The 17,884-nt window shown below is 39.7% G+C and overlaps 1 protein-coding gene across 2 annotated transcripts in view; it reads left to right on the forward strand.

The window, feature by feature from the left end:
* Window positions 1-9,528, forward strand: part of large1 (LARGE xylosyl- and glucuronyltransferase 1) — a 96,335-nt gene extending 86,807 nt beyond the window's left edge. For both annotated transcript variants that reach the window (XM_029495287.1, XM_029495286.1), the window contains exons 10-15: window positions 174-329; window positions 999-1,162; window positions 3,599-3,877; window positions 3,995-4,141; window positions 7,039-7,234; window positions 7,502-9,528. In XM_029495287.1, the coding sequence (XP_029351147.1) occupies window positions 174-329; window positions 999-1,162; window positions 3,599-3,877; window positions 3,995-4,141; window positions 7,039-7,234; window positions 7,502-7,699 (1,140 nt within the window). In that variant the 3' untranslated portion in view covers window positions 7,700-9,528. The remainder of the gene's footprint in view (window positions 1-173; window positions 330-998; window positions 1,163-3,598; window positions 3,878-3,994; window positions 4,142-7,038; window positions 7,235-7,501) is intronic.
* The last annotated feature ends 8,356 nt before the right edge of the window (window positions 9,529-17,884 follow it).

The raw sequence follows: 17,884 nt of genomic DNA on the forward strand, positions 1-17,884 counted from the left end.
CTATAATAAGGCACCATCTAACACCAGCTGACGAATAGCCTAAATCCTACCAGCAGCAGACAATTAGTCTGAAGTCGTGCAACCCCTTCTTCGCTGTCAAAATAAAAACAAGCAATCAATGTAACCTTCTTACATTTTTTCACTGATCCAGCCTTTGTGCTTTCTCTGAACAGGTGATTCACTGGAACTCTCCCAAAAAGCTGCGAGTGAAGAACAAACATGTTGAGTTTTTTCGTAACCTCTATTTAACCTTTCTGGAGTATGATGGCAACCTTCTCCGGCGAGAGCTGTTTGGTTGTCCCAGCGAGGCCGACCACAACAGTGAGAACGTAGGTTGAACTAGCTCTGTCTTTCATTTTTTGGTGTCTGTTTTATATTACAGAGATAAAAATTCAGGCAGCCAGGATCTTTCTGTGCGTAGTTTGCATGTTCTTCCCATACTTGCGTGGATTTCCCCCTGGCTACTCCAGTTTCCTCCCACTGTCCAAAGAAATGAATGTTTAGCTTAACTGGTGGCTCTAAATTGCCTGTAGGTCTGAATGTGAGTCTAAGTGGTTGTTCATCTCTGCCTCTGTATGTTGGCCCTGCGATGAACTAGTAACCTGTTCAGGGTGTACCCCACCCTTGCCCAATGTGAGCTGGGATTGGTTATAGCAAATATATATAGCAAAATGAATAAACTGTTTCATTTTAAGTTTAATGAAATACTGGTAGGCAATAGTAAAAAAATAAAAAATAAAATGGATTATTTTCCTAAGTAACTAATTACTTTTATAACTTGATAACTCAATAACTAACTCAGTTTTTGTGAGAAGTAACTAAAATGAATTAATGTTTTAAAATAATGTGCCCAACACTGGTGAGAAGATGAATGATGTTTCTAATTTAGGTCAGTTTCTGTCAAGTGCAGAATAGACCCTTGACAATGCTTATGCACCTTCTTAGAGAGGATTTGCGGCCTGTCTCACTACTGGTGTCCACCTTCTCTCTGTCTGCAGCTCCAGAAGACTCTGTCCGAGCTGGATGAAGATGATCCTTGCTATGAGTTTCGTAGAGAGAGATTCACTGTCCACCGAACACACCTCTATTTCTTGCACTATGAGTATGAACTCAGCGCTGATAACACTGATGTCACTCTAGTTGCCCAGCTCTCGATGGACAGGTACTGTTGTACACAGAGTGACAATACTTAAGCAGAGTAATCTGATTTATCATAACATTAGTCCTTTTAGACCCAATTTTTTTTTTTTTTTCACTTTTTCATGCCTATTCTTTATAAAGTTGTCATCTTTAAAATGTTACCAAAAGTCCTTGATTCTCTAGTTTCCAAAGAAAATAGCATGTCTGGATGGAGGGATAGACTTATTTAATCATTCTCATTAATCATTAGTCATTCTAACAATCAAAGTATGTGCTTGAATGACTACTCACATCACGCTGAGCAGAGCTTTCTGCTCACACTGGACATCAGAAACTTGGACTCTTTACCCCTCTTTAAATCATGTTTAAAAAGTCACCTGTTTCAAGCTGCATACAACCTGCAATTTCACGGATGGAAATGTAGGACATTTTGTTTGAGTACTGTTTTCTGTTTTTAAATTACATTATTGTCACACTACTTGTTGGAACATGGGGATGGGGATGATTCACCACCTGCAGGATGAGGACAGGGAGAGAGAGGAGAGGAACTGGGAGCGACAGAGACTTTGGAAAAGCATGGTTAGTAAATAGCTACACATGCTTAGAACAGGGAGAAGCAGGGACAGAGATGTATGGACTTATCAATAACATGGTTATTGATAAGTCCATACATACAAGGGGGAGAGAGAGAGAAAGAGGGAGGGAAAGCGAGAGGTGCTCAGTCCTTCCCCCAGCAGTCTAGGCCTATAGCAGCATAGCTAAAGACTAAACACTAAACTATTTACCTATGAGTGCTGTCTAAGAGAAAAGTTTAAAGCCTGGTCTTGAGAATTGTTAAAAAGTGCGCTTCCTGGACCGATACTGGAAGTTGGTTCCATATAAGAGGAGACTTATTACTCTAGGAGAGTTGTTGGAGTTTGTTGGTGACTTCTGTGCTCGTCATGGTTTGTCCATAACAAATGCCATGTTCGAGAATAAGGAGGCTCATGAGTGTACCTGGTACCAGAGCACCCTAGGCTGAAGGTCGATGATCTATTTTATTATTGTATCATGTGATCTTGGGCCACATGTTTTGTACACTCAGGTGAAGAGAGGGGTTGAGCTGTCCATTGATCACCAACTGGTAGTGAGTTGGGACAAGTGGCAGAGGACAGACCTGGTAAGCCCAAACGTGTAGTGTGAGTAGTGTAGTGTGAGTGAACTGGGAACATTTGGAGGAGGACCCTGTCCAGGAGACCTTCAACTTCCACTATAATCGGGGCATCAAGCTCAAGTGGTCGATGTTCACATCCTCCATTGCCAAAGGTGCAGCGGAGAGCTGGGGCCTCAAGGTCCTGGGTGCCTCAAGGGGCAGCAACGGTTGACACGTGGTCAGGGAAGCCGTCCGACTGAAGAAGGAGGCCTTCCGGGTTATGTTATCCCGGGGGACTTCAGAGGCAGCTGCAGGGTACCAATGGGCCTGAAGGGCTGCAGCCATGGTGTGGGAGAGACATGGAGAGGACATGGAGTAGGGCTTTCAGCACCAAAGTTGTTCTGGAAGATTGTTTACCACCTCGACTGTGTACAACAAGGGTTTGACGCTGCTGACCTCAAATGAGGAGATTGTCATACTCCAGGAGCACGACTTCTGGATGGTCATGGGTATGCAGATGGATTGGCAACGGGGGGGAACCAAACTGCCACAGCCAGACAAATGCACAGAGGCATAAAAAAAAAACAAACAATGAAACTGTTGCGACCAGACACACAGGAAAGAACACAAATGCAACGCAGCAGGCAGATGCAGTCAAAAAACTTTATTGAATACTCAGTATTCAATCATACAACTGGGGCTCAAATGCATGTCTCCAGCGGAAGAGTCCAAGACATTACCACTACACCACGAGGTGGTGATGTTTTCAGCTCAAGAGGAGCAGAGTCCTTGATGTGCTCAGCTGGGCTTAAGAAGAGTATTGCAGATGTGTGGATTAGCTGAGGCAGAGCAGGTGAGATGATTGTGAATGGAATGCAGGTGTGACTGGAGCACTGGAGTGTGGTAGTGGAACTCTACTTGGTGGAGTGTGCTGGAGACTGTGACAGAAACACCAGGCACAACTGATATCATGACAAAATTTTTTTGACTTAAAATTTCAAGTTATTACGTTATTAACCCTTTACTGAAACTTTTGCTCACAAGTACATACAGTGATTTTTTTACATTACTTATTTTACATAAGCTTTTCCAAGGTGTTATCATCATGGAGGTAGCTTTCACAAAAGTTGTTGTTTTCAAACAAAGAATTTCTATCTCCCCCACAAAAGAAATTGAGAAAAGGGAAATAAACAAACAAACCAACAAAACCAAAAAAAAAAAAAAAAACACAACACACACCCTTTGGGGACTTTAACCCAATGCATAGAAGAAGGATACTAATGTGTTTTTCTGATGTCACAGATACCTCTGTCTCATCCTCTGCAGGCTCCAGATGTTGGAGGCCATTTGTAAGCACTGGGAAGGCCCCATTAGTCTGGCTCTCTACCTGTCAGATGCTGAAGCCCAGCAATTCCTGCGATATGCACAGGGCTCTGAGGTGTTGATGAGCCGTGGAAATGTGGGTTATCATATTGTCTACAAAGAGGGACAGTTCTACCCAGTGAATCTCCTGCGTAACGTTGCCATGCGGCAGGTGAAGACACCTTATATGTTTCTATCAGACATCGACTTCTTGCCTATGTATGGCCTCTATGACTATCTCAGGTAAGACGAGACAGAACTGTAGAGACCTGAAAGACAACCAAAGTATTTTTAATTCATTGTATTCTCTATTTTATATGCAATGACTAAAGAACCTTGTGCCTTTGTGTATATTTATAGGAAGTCAGTGGTGCAGCTAGATATGACCAACACCAAAAAAGCCTTGGTAGTTCCTGCATTTGAGACACTGCGTTATCGCCTCTCCTACCCAAAATCTAAGGCTGAGTTGCTCTCTCAGCTAGACATGGGTACACTCTTCACCTTCAGGTAAGCTGCTTCCTGGTTACTGTGGCCACCAATTGTCTTCAAGTTTTTAGTCAACAAAGTTGTGTAAATAAGTGTTTACAAGCTGATTTCCAGCAGGTCTGGTGTTGTCTTCATGTTGTGAGTGTCTGTCAGTCTGTGTGTGTGTGTTAGTGAACTTTGGAAAATATCTTTCTGAGGAAACCACGTATGTGACAAGGTTTTGATTTTGGCAGGTTTTTCTGTCTCTGAACATTATATTCTGTGATTGCATCACAGCCTGCAGTAAACTTTACATATGCATAGTTGACGTCACAATGGAAACCAGGTTTGCAGGTGGTAGTGGTCCAGTCATGTTCATGAAAATGACATACACTCTAGTTCTGAAAAATGAAACGGCAACTACTGAATACTGCGGTTGTGGGTTCAATTCCTGAGAGATGGGCCTTTCTGTATGGAATTTCCATGTTCTCCTCAGTGCCTGTGTGGGGTTTCTCCAGGTACTTTTCTGTATGAAATTTGCATGTTCTCCTCTGTGCCTGTGTGGGTTTTCTCCAGGTACTTTCCTCCCACAGTACAAACATGCATTTCTAGGTTTATTTGTGTCTCCAAATTGCTTGTATGAGTGCCAGTGTGAAAGATTGTTTGTCTCTCTCTGTTTCTATGTGTTGACCCTGCGATGGACTTGGCCGATTCTACCTAATAAACATTAGAAAATGAGAGAAGAGACTTTTTATGTTAAATTAATTGAGGTACAAGTTAATTAATTAATTAACTGATTTGTCTAACTACATTTGTGTTCATGGCATATAAATCACGAGTGTATAATTAAAATTGTGTCATAATTTTCTACATGCTAGTTGGAAAAATAACCAAGGTACAAGTAAACATTAAGTTTGAAATCAATTAAGCTTTTCCTGGATTTGAAACATCTATCATATATTTCCTATCTATGCGCTGAAGTTAAACCAAAATTATCTGCATAAATATTATGATGAGTATATTGTTTTTCCTTTATAATTTATGCTTGAGTGAATTGACTTTTTATTGCCTTTGCCTTTACTGTGCTACTTGTGCCCCCAAATCGGATGGATCAATGGCCTGGATTGTTCTATGTCAGAATATGCAACTGTAGTAGCTTTTTTTTTTTATTGCTGACAATGCACGCAAAAACCGTAAAAATGGTTTTAAGATTTTCTGTCAACATTTAGTGTACATCATAGCAGAGAAACCACAATGGTAAATGATGTCCAATGATGTCCAATGATGTTTGAATAACTTTATTGGCCTCCATACTTGTCCTGTTTTATTTTAGTGCTCCATTTGAAACCATTCATCATATTTTATAACAGACTGGAACGTGTAATTGGCATTAAAGGAACAATAGTGAGCTGATTCAAAGAATATTTATCAGATAGATTCCAGTTTGTTCATGTTAACAATGACTCCATGCGAACTAAATCATTGAGTTCAGCAGGAATCTGTGCTAGCACCAATATTTTCCACCAGGGTTGAGCTGGATACTTGGCTGAAATGAGTATCCAGTACGGATATAACAATTTTGACGGGTAAAATACAAGTAATACGAGTCAATATCCATGATCGAGACATAGTGCAACATCTCATACTCCAAAAGCCATGCCCACCGGAGGGGAAAATAATCTGCGGTATAATTTAAAAAACACTGTCCAGTAGTTCGCTTAAAACATTAAATTCAACATTGAACATGTCAATTGAGTATTTTAACACGCAAGCTGTACCGAAGAAAAATGGTACATTGAAATACTCACACTTGTGGGTCTTTCTCATTGTCCCTTCTGCCTATATTTGTATGGAGAAATTATCCCACTGAATTGGGAGGAGATGGCATACATCAATATTCACAACTACCTGTTCGAGTCCCCCAGTAAGATCATCATTTAACCTAATAGAGATAAAAAGTTAGGCTACATCAAATATCAAAATAATATAATATATAAAATGTTTCAAATCTGCCCCACTTCATGGGGTTATGGGGTAAAAACTTGATTTGCAACAGAAGTGGTGCTTGTGTGATGAGACAGGGCTGCATGCTCTCATTCTCGCTGTTTCATCACTGGGTCAGGTTTTTTTCCCGGTCGGTTCACTCTTCTTATCTTGGTGTAATACAAATTAAGCTGTAAATGGAAATAGATTGAGGCTTACAATAAATAAAGCAACTTCTGATCAACCCATAACAATTTCGGGCTTAAAAATACAACGTTCGTAAACCGCGCCCACTTCCGGTGTAAGTTCCCCCCCCTCCGAGTACAAATACAGATACAGATAATGTAGACGGTTGAACGGATGCAGATACATATAGTGGTGTACTCGCTCATGCCTACTTTCCACTCTTTATATGTTTTCTGGAGGTAATGCTATCAGGGAGCGCATTCATTTTCATTGCTATGCAGATGACACCCAGCTGTATTTACCTATTATGCTAACAGTCTATTTAGACTTCAGCTATGACTTAGAGACAGAAAGGCCTGGATGACCTGGAACTTTTTGCTTCCATATTCAGATAAAACTGAAGATGATGATGAAGAAATTCTGAGAATTTCAAATCATTCTCCTGACATACAAAGCTCCATTATATCTCAAAGAACTCCTCATTCTCTATTGTCCCAATACTTCACTTTCTAAATTTAGGCTTACCTATGGTTCCCAGAGTCTCAGAACGGGAAGCACAGCCTTCAGCTATGAGGGCACCACTTCTGTGGAATGACCTACCAGTGTTCATCCGGGGGACAGATACCGTCTCTAAATTAAAGATTAATCTTAAAAATTGTTTGGGCTGGTTCAGGTGACCTTGAACCATCCTTTAGTTGTGCGTTATTAGGTTTCCTGCTCTAGTTGTAAACTTTGTTGACACAATTCAAATTAAATTCTTCTTCTGCTAGGTATCATGTGTGGACTAAAGGCCATGCACCTACCAACTTTGCCAAATGGCGGACTGCAACAACCCCATACAGGGTGCAGTGGGAGGCAGATTTTGAGCCATATGTCATGGTAAAAAGGGACAGTCCTGAGTACGACCGCCGCTTTGTGGGCTTCGGCTGGAACAAGGTGGCTCACATTATGGAACTGGATGCACAGGTAACTGACTTACCTCATTTTATCCCTTTTGTATTCAGGTAACTGTTTGTAGTCCTTGTAGTCTTACATTTTCCTCCCAAATAAAATTCCAAGACACCTGGGAGAAGCCTTAAACATAAAAGATCAGAATCAAATTTTAATAAGATCCAATAAACTACCAGACCAAGTAGGACAGCAGCAACATGAATGCACCGAATTGACCTGACCACAGCTGTGTTTTTTTAAGATTTCAAAAGTTCAAACTGAAAATTCTTCTTAACTTTGTAGGAGTACGAGTTTGTGGTTCTGCCAAATGCCTACATGATTCACATGCCTCACGCACCCAGCTTTGACATCACCAAGTTCCGCTCCAATAAGCAGTATCGGGTCTGCCTCAAGACCCTGAAGGAGGAGTTCCAACAGAACATGTCACGGAGATTCGGCTTTGCTGCCCTCAAGTATATGACGGTTGAGAACAACAGTTAGCCCCCACTGCACACCATCATGACCCTGGTGCTGAACTTCTGACATGGTGCAGGCTGGAGAGGGGTGGGCACAGCAAACAGATGGCCCATATGAGACCATTAGGAAATTTTGAGACCTCACGCTCTCAAACTTTGTTCAAACATTTGACACTTGGGCTCATCTGTGGATTCTGTCAGACAACAGCCAAAGGAGACATAAAAATTGTAAAATTGTGTGTGTGTGTGTGTGTGTGTGTGTCTTCTTCCATAGGTGCATGTGCAACTTTGTGTGTTCCATCAGTACATCACTTAGCAAAAGGCTTAGGGGGAGGTGAAGATAAATATTAACTGACAGCACACCCTGACACACAAATGCAAACTGTCAGCAAGCAGATGTTAAGACAAGCAGTTAACATGTCCACACAGATTTTGAAAATGTCATGTGTGCTGTGTGAGACACATTCAAATATTGAGACAGGCAGCAAAGTCAGTCAACCATCTGGCATACCAATTTGTTTTATTGCTGATCAGAATATATTCTTTCTTGTATGATAAATGAAGTTAGTTCTAAGAACAGCTGGAGCTCATCCACAGGGTTGATATACAGGGTCTCATTTTAACCTGGAAAGGCTAGTTGCAATTTTTTATTGCAATTACAATCTGGCAGCAGCTGGTGCAGCTGGCTTTTTTGTGTATTTAAAACTGATGCCACAGGCTCTGTGCACACACACACATGCTGGAAGTCAGTTTGGGCATCTACCCTCCACCGCTGAGCGACACATTTTGAAGCAGCGACCATTGTATATTTTTCTGGCCACCAATCAGTATTATTTTTAGTCATATTGAGGGATATGTAGCATTAATTAAGCCACTGTTTCTCTTTTCTCTCTTTCTCTCTCCCTCCCTTACCTCACCTCAGAATGACCATTAATGTGCTGTTTGTTGCTCAGAATGTGAGCAACACCGCAGTTCATACTGTCACAATGTGATACTGTCATAAGAATAAGCTTATATCTGCGCTATATGTGACAGCACATCTGCCAAGACCTAGACTCTAACCAGAGTCTAGTTCTGACTCTGGACAGGAGACACAAACTGCTACTGTATTATACTGAAACCATTTGATAATATATCTTAATGTTCATCTTGTGCTGCTTCACTCACACAGGTTGACTGAGCGTTGGACTACAACAGCTTGTCTGTGTGATTTAAGTGTTGAAATCACCAGTGTGTTCGTCTTTTTCTCACTTAAATGTGGTGGGAGGGAATTGCTAATTTTAGTGAATCTTCAGCTGCATCTTTTTGCATATGACCTTTCAGAATCTGCTTTGACTGTGTCTTTTTCGGAGTGCGTTTCGTAAATAACACTTTATTCCTAAGAAATCCATGAACTAGTAAAAAATCTCATAAATTGAAGTTGACTTGGATGGTATTGTCGCATCATTATTTCTAATGTCAAGGACGCCATATGTTCTAAGAGGTGTTTTTTCTCAGAATTCTGACAAGAACCTCAGGTACAGTAAATATAGTTTGTGAAGAAACTGATTATCTGAAAAACGTTCCATTACGATGAGGTTCATGAAACCAGCAGCGTGTAGAGGGAATCCCTGCAGATAACGTTTATTTAGTCCTGACCTTTGAGTTTGTGACAGTGGCTCCTCAGCACATACTGTTAAACTAGAGGTCTCCCCCTCCCTCTCTCTGCGTGTGTGGAAGCGTCTGATTGTAAATGTCTGTTTTGCAAGTGTGTTTGAGTGTTTGACTGTGCTCTGATTGTGTGCGTATATGTGTTTGTGGCTTTGCAGAAGTGGAAGGAGCTGGAATGTGTAACTAGGACAGTGCTGATTGATGCTGCTACTTGAATAAAACTGTTTAACACTAATGGCTTTGTTTCTTTATTTTTGTCTGGAGTTAAACTGAACAGAACAAAGCAGAACCAGCAATGCAGATCATGACTCACAAGTAGATTTATAGTGCAAAGCTGTTCTAACTATGTACAGTGCTCAGATGAGATGGTGACCCCAAAAACCAGGGCGTGAAGACACACAAAGGGCATGGGGAAACCGACTGAGGAAAATGGTACAGGAGACATCAGGTCTAAGTACAGGCAGGTGGCTGAGCTGGAAAGTAAACAGATACAGGTAAGTCCAGAGGCCTTAACCATGAAACATAATTTAATAAAATCCTGGGTTTTTGATGCTATGAAGGTGGCTTACTTCTTACTTCTTTTTATTTCATATATCACTACTGCAACTTATGCTGAGTGGCTAACCTGACGGACGGCAGTCTTGAATTAGTGGTGCAGTGGTGCAGTTAATTCGTAATCCTTGTGGTGGAGGGAAAAGAAGTGTGGTTAAAATGTTGGACAAAAAGGTTTTGAAAAAAAAGAAGAAGATTTTTGTGGTGGAAAATCCTGACAACAAAATGTGGTTCGCTATTAATTTGGCACAACTGTTGCATACCCATCTCTGCGATAGAGAGGCCGAGAGAAAGGCTAGAGAGATTCAGACGGTTGTACCCAGAGGATAATTTTGCTCAAAGCTTGCTCTTCTATAGCTCTGGAGACAAATTTGAGATTCTCACCTCAGCCTCACTTTAGTTTCTGTTTTGTCTAAAATGTTATTTGTATGTTTCTCCTAATATTCACTAGGAGAAATAGGTGAGACTGAATAATTAGAGAGAGTCATATTGTAAACTTAATTGAGATACCTTTCTAATCTCAAGTTCCATGAGTCTCTCCATGAAATTGTTACCAGGATACAGACTAACATATTGAGGCCCTTAATAGAAATAATAAGGCTTCAATCATGTGACCCTCTCCTCCCATCTGATTTACCATTTAAGTCTCTAATTCTATAGGAAATTGTGGATGAACTGACAGGCAAATTAACTTCCCATTTGGGACAAATAAAGTGAAACTGAAACTAAACTGAATCTTAACCTTCTTTATTATAATTTAACAGTGTTTAAGAAAAAGTACAAAGAACATTTTTATTTAAAATAGCTGTAATAACGTTAAGGAGAACGCCGGTTATGCCATGTTTCACCCCCATATCATTTCGTGTTGGGGAAGCAAAAAACCCCAAACTGGAGTTATATAATATAATCTCAATTCAATTCAAACCCACTGCATGCTACCACAATGTCAGCGTCATTCATTTCCAGATCAGCAAGTCACATGACGCCTCTATCCAGTACCAGAGAATAGCGCTTGCTGAGCCGGAAATGAACGACACTAACGTTATTTTTTAAAGAGATGATGCTTATACGTGCACTTTTACTCAGCACTGTATTCTTGAACGGATAGTATGAGGTGACCTGATTTCAGAGACAAACATTGATTATAACTGGAAATGCCCTCAATTTGAAACAGCAGCAGTGTCTGTAGCAGTATGTTTGTATGTAACAGTGTAAGTTTTGAACAGTGCCTTTTTTGAAAAAGATCAACAAATGTGCCAGTATTCCCTAAAGGCTTGTGGCCCTCATGCGGCATTTGTTGATGAAGGCTTTTTTACTTACTCTTCTCCACCGGTGTCCATCCCTTGAGTGCACTGCAGCGCATGATGTAAGCTGAAAGAAGGAAAAGAAAGCACAAATTACAAAATTCATAACAGCAATTACTGCAACAATTTTAAGAACTGTTTAATCCTGATATCACAAAATTCACATTCTAATATCTATAGGCTTCACACATGAGGAAATTCAGTAACTTTGTGAGGACAGCATTAAATGTAGTGATGTAATACATAGTGTTCCGACACTTCAGAAACTATGCCAAATTTGGCCAGAGAGGGTGATGAATGGCAGGGCACCGAGAACAGCAGAGGTTAAACAGAGCCCAGGTCAAAAAGTCTTCACATATGGTTCTCTTGATTTTATTTCTGTATAAGAAGCAACTATTCAGTCTGATCCAAAGTTTGTGAAAGACAGTAACTGTACAATATAAAGTACTTCAACCAAAATTCAAGCATGGAATAATGATGGACAGCATAACAATGAAGAAGGCTGTCTCCTCTGCTTGGTCAAAACTGCTGCTGTCTCCTGAGGAGCAGCTAACTCCTGTCTGTTTCACATCTATCCTGGGTATACATTAATGTCTGACATTTGTAACATAGGGACATACTTCGACCCTCCGTCTCGCTCGCGCTCCCTTCCTCCCCCCTTGCATGCGTTGATAAGAACCATCCTTCTTAGAACTGGGTGAAACTGTGTTTTTTAAGCATTTATACTGCATTTACTGACCATGTTCTGCCAAAGTCTCTGTCTCTCCCAGTTCCTCTCCTCTCTCTCCCTGTCCTCATCCTGCAGGTGGTGACTCATCGCCATCCCATGTTCCTGCAACACTGCTGGTCCCATATTTCATGAATTCTGTATTACAGCTCAACTCCATGCCTATCTCTCTCTCTCTCCCACTCTCAACCCAAACGGTCGAGGCAGATGGCCGCCCCCCCGAGCCTGGTTCTGCTCGAGGTTTCTGCCTCTTAAAGGAAGTTTTTCCTTGCCACAAGTGCTTGCTCATCGGGGGATCTGTTGGGTCTTAAATAAATTTATAAAGAGTTTGGTCTAGACCTGCTCTATATGTAAAGTGCCTTGATGTAACTTTGTTATGATTTGGCACTATACAAATAAATCTGATTTGATTTTGATTTGACTTCAAGGTAAAAAATGTGTTTAGATGTAGGATTTGCCCATGCTAACTTAGGAGCATATGGCTAGCATTCACCATCTTAGCTTCAAACTAGCCTACAGCTGTTTGTATTTTATATTGCAGCCAAGGTCTCAGTCACAGCCAAGACTGTAACTAACAGCGTGTTTATTTCTTTCAAATACAAAGCAGAACATATTCATCTTCACAGTCCACCAGTATGTTTCCTCAGCTGCTAAATAAACTAGCTGCTGCTCTCACGCTGTGAACACAAGTTTTCTTCTTCTCTACACTTTGACCCTGATTTTGTGTTGGGGGCATGGAAGAGTGTAGAGTCAGTATGAAACTAGAAATCAAAGTCTGAAACTGGAAAAATAAAAAGATTTGGATGAAAATAACTTATTAAAAAAAGTTTGCTTGTAAATGTTTTATTTTTCAAAATTCAATATCAAAACAAATGAACAAAACTTATGACCCTAATTTAGCTCCATAGATTTCTCTCTCTATAGGATCCCACACATTGACAGTTTCCACAAACTACTAAATGAACAATATACTTACTTAGAATCCCATTGACTTTAGTCTTGTCCAGGACCGTCTTCCCATCCAGCACCTTGCCATGTTTGCCAAAGGCCACAGCATTGTGGCACTCCTCTGCATGGAACAATTCATCAAACAGAAGGTGAAACAAATGGAGGCAGTCTTTCTTTGCCTCTGCATGAATGGCAGCCAGGCGGGTGGACGACAGGAAGATGCCACTATCAGGATTGAGCTCCTGCTTCCCTGATCTGTCAGGAGCACAGACTCTAGCCTGAGGTTGGATCTGCTCCAGTTTCTCGAGGAAATGTTTAAACACTTCAAGATGCTCACCACCTGTGACACAAAACATAATACATTACAGGGACACAGCAGCAATCATTAAAGTCCATTTCCAGTCCTAATCAGTGTTTGTGTTAGAAATCAGATCACCTATGATCAGTTCATCTCATTCCATCCATATGTAGTGTGTGGACCTTTGTTCTGCAGTTGACAGTTTCATCATGTTTCTGATGGATTCTAGAACAAACTAAATATAATGTTTAAATATGTCCGGTGCCAACTGACAAGACTCAAGGGAAAGGAACTCAAATGAACTGGAAAAAGACTTTAAAGAGAAGAAAAGTGTCATGGTTTTGGTTTTGTTGTGGGTTTCTTTTTCTGTTCTCTCTTCCTACCTCTCTCCTTTCTGTTTTTCAGAGTTAGTGTGCTGTGGAGGGCATGGCTGGTTGTGTGGCTCTACAATGAGGCTCACCAGTTGGCTGTGCAGATCTGTGATGAGGCTCCACTAATCATTCCTGCCATAAAAGCCTGGTCAAGTCTCCTTTCCTGTGCTGGATTATTCCCGTTGCAGTTGGTAACGCAGTGCTCAGCTCCTAGACTATCTTTTGTGAATCCAGTGGCAGACCTCCTTTTTCCTGTACTCCCCTGATACTCTGTTTTATGCAGTTCTGTGGGCCTCAAGTTCCTCAGTGTCCTCCAGTGCAGCCTCTGTTTGCCAGCCACCTATAGCATCTACTCCAGCCAGCCGTCTACAGCCACCACCTGTCTTTCCTTTTCTTTTGGTTTTACAATAAACCAACTTGGACTAAACTCCCTGTCTCTGCACCTTTTTGGGTCCAATTTAAAACTCAAACCTAACAAAAAGGAAGACATACTTTTTTTTTTTTTTTAAATCTAACATTTCATGATTGGTAAGATTTCTACTAAATTGTTTAAGGCTCTTCAGTTTTAGCTTAAGCATCCAAAGTGACAATTTAGTAGAACTTTACAAATATCAATATTAAAGATAATTACAATTTATTTTTGTGGAATATTATCTATAGATGAGCTCACTGATGCATTTGAATTTCCCTTTGGGATAAATAAGGTTTCTCTTATCTTAATGACACTTCATTGTTGCCCACATTATTTGCATTATATATAGTGATTGTGTGTACTGAGTAGCAATTAAGTACATTGGGAAAACTGTGAGAGAAAAGGAGAATAGTGTTAAAAGAACAATTAATTGCAACAGAGAAACAAATACTTGCCTATACCACAGAGCACATCTTACAGTTTGGCCTTCTCCTCCACTAATTTTTCACCCTGTGCCTTGCATGCCCTACATGGCTTCCATGTGTTGATGTGTTCCATGTCTTCTTCAGAAGAATTCAGAAGAATGGAGACTTGGTATACCACATTCTGGAATTGGATCATGTTCAATGATTAAAGTATCTGCAGATGAGCTTGAAGACAAACTAGTCTGGCCTTGGTTCCCAAGAACAGCAGGAGTAGAACTGTACAACATTTGGAGAAAGCTGTCCTTTGCTGGAACAGAAGGCGCTGGTGGTCTTTGCTGATCCAAATCTGCTAAAACAGGCTCTATAGGTGTGGACAGTGCTGTGAGAGGTGGAGAATGATGTGAGGTTGGAGAGTGGATGGATACTGGTGGAGTGGCTGGATAGGTGGATGCGGCGATGAGTGGGACACCGGAAGCTGGCACTGTGGCCAAGCAGTTACAGACTGGTGGTGTGGCTGTATAGGTAGACATGACTCAGCTTGAGGTAGTGATGGAAGGTTGTAGAATTTTTGAGCAGCTGCATCTTTTTTTTTCATGTCCTTCTTTGTGGCCTTCTTGGCATCCACCTTCTTAGTACCTTTTCTCCCGGCTTCAGATTTTCGAGGCAGGCGATGGCTTTACTTCCTTTGTTTTTTATATCACAGGCATTAAAAATTTTGGCTGTGTACCCATCCTCGAAAGTCAAGAATACAAATTATCCTGAAAATGAATACAGAGTAAATCAGTACAGTATCATTCTTTCTTAAACATGCTACTATATTTTATTGGTCTCAATAGCAATGGTCTTAATTTGTCACTTTAGCAAAGCTAAAAATGTATCTTCAGTTTAGATATCAAGTAGAAATTAACTTTATTCTATTTACATTTGCTTTGCACTTCTTTTCTCATGCAACTCTATTAGATTTACAGCTCTCTGTATTCTATCTTTTCACTTTGGTTTTATGCATTTTACTTATTTAACACATTTTCTATAAAGCACTTAGTGCTGAAATTCTTGTATGAAAAGCAATATACAATATATATAGGCTAATATACAAATTAAGTTTACTATTATTATTGTAGAAATCAACAGGACAATGAACTGTGTGCAGGTGTGTCATGGATAGTATTTTATCATTTTAGATTGTTGTCAGATGAAAATATTGTATTTATATTTTAGCACTGTACTGTATTATGCCTATTTCTGTTCTTTATGTATTTTTCATCTTGAGTTAATTTGTCTCAAAAAAAAAAAAATAATAAAAATAATACGCTGCTGAAATGGTTCAGTAAATTGTCAATACATTTTCAAGGATTAAATAAAAAAAATCTGCAATCAAGTGGAGTCTCTGCAGGTAACATATTTTATTGAAATACCATTTTAAATAAATCCCCCAGCCCAAAATATAGTGATAATTCGACCAATAGCATTGCAACATGCTGTCACTAAACATGTAGTTTAAAGTGAGGGTTACTCTCCCTTTTCTTTAAATTTCTCAACAAATCAAGGTTTGTGCCTAGAGAGCAAATATATTGCAAATAATAATTCCAATTATAAGTGATCAGAGACTGTCAAAGATTTTGGTTATTATTGCGTTCAACGTAATTTGAAAATACCATGGCGTGCTCAGATAGTTGAGTGGTAAGAGCACATGCCACCTACGCAGAGCTATACACATATGTAGCTGACCCTGGTTCAAATCCCTTTGCTGCATGTCTCCTCCATGATTTCCTGTATATCTACTTACAAATAAAGGTGTCTGTGCCATTTTAAAACTAAAAAATCACTTGATTATCATCTGGATGAATTGTCTGCTTCATAAAGGCTCATCTTCTTTGGTGGGTTTTACATCCTTTTTGGCATCTGCTTTTTGCTGTTTCCAGTATAAATTTTATAAAAAACATACACACATTTAATTAGTTAAAAAGGTGGTTCAATGTGTAAATTAGTTTTATCATGTCACATCTTTACTTAAATTAATTAATTCCACTTTTTTCCCAAATGGTATTTTGAATTATGTTCCTTTCATTCATCTCGCATTGGCCTTTTCCCCTGTCATTCACGCATTTAGCGTGAGACACTGTCGAATTATCACCCAGCCCTACCTAAAATTCACCAGACAAACCAGTTAATTGGCTACTTAGCATGTTCATGGCCACATGTAGTCCTGGCGTATAGCCTCGCTAGCTAGCTTTACCATTTGCCACATATGCCATCCAGTTTTTACAAAAACAGTCAGAACAGAACCAACATAAAAACTCACCATCTAAATTTTACAAACTTACATCCAAATTATGTTTGATAAAGATGAAAAAGAAGGTCTTCTTTTTCATCCTGTGTGTGCTGTGTCCATTCCTCCTGCTGCAACTCTTAACTTTGCGTCCTCAAGTCAGTCCCCTGTTATGAATTAACCAATCAGGATGCAGCGTTTGTGACTGATGGCGCTCGCTTCCAATGAAATGTTAGAGGATGACTCATCTGTTTTTTGCGTCAAATACAGTAGCAGGTGAGTGTATTGAATAATTAATTTAATAATTTTCTGTATAAATTGAGGTTATTTTAGTTAGGTTTGTAAGTGTACATAATATTTTCAGTCACTTCTTGAGTTTTATAAAGCCTGATTTTATGTTTTATTTCAGTTAGCCTAACAGAAATTATCATCATATTTTGTTTTCATTAACTAAAATAACCTTGTGTTGGGAAGATTAATTTATCAAAGTAATGTGACTAAACACGTTTGATTATTTTTTATTTACTTCTATAAGCTACTTACCTCATACTTTTGAATCAATGTCTATCAACGGATAACATTTTCACATTTCATTTCACAATTAACTTCTTACTCCCCAATCCAGTTTATAATATCCCAGTAATAAAATGGTTAGAATACACAAGTAGTGATGATTATTATATGCCAGTAGTTTTCCACATTTTAAAAATGTGAAATAGAGTCACAATTGTTATCCTGCGCATTTATTAGTGACTCGGGCTCCGCCCAGAGACACCAAAACACAGCCAGACACCGAAAAAGAGACACAAATATACAGACATACACAGACCTATACACACACAAACATATGCAGAGAGACATGCACACAAATACATAGCCAGACGAACTCACATGCAGTCTCAGACAAATGTAAAGACGCACACAAAAACACATACATACAGAAACACATGTACAGACACAAATCCAAACAGATAAACAAAGGGACATGTTTCCATATTGTGAGCCTCCTGGAAGTTCCTGTAAAAAGGACAGTAGTTGGACTTGAAAGAATTTTGGGCAAGGTGTTCATTGATTTGACATCAATGCCTGGTATTGTGTTTGCTGCACATTTCCATAACAAACTGGAAAGGGACTAAACATTATGAAGTCAAAGCGATCTTATTTTGAGCAGAAGAGCCTATGATTTTTCCAACTAGTTGAAATTGTCAAGTTGATGGAAAAATGTATTGTGACGCCAAATGTCAGTGATCTCAA

This window comes from Echeneis naucrates, chromosome 23, assembly GCF_900963305.1.
Source record: "Echeneis naucrates chromosome 23, fEcheNa1.1, whole genome shotgun sequence".
Classification (NCBI taxonomy): Eukaryota; Metazoa; Chordata; class Actinopteri; order Carangiformes; family Echeneidae; genus Echeneis; species Echeneis naucrates.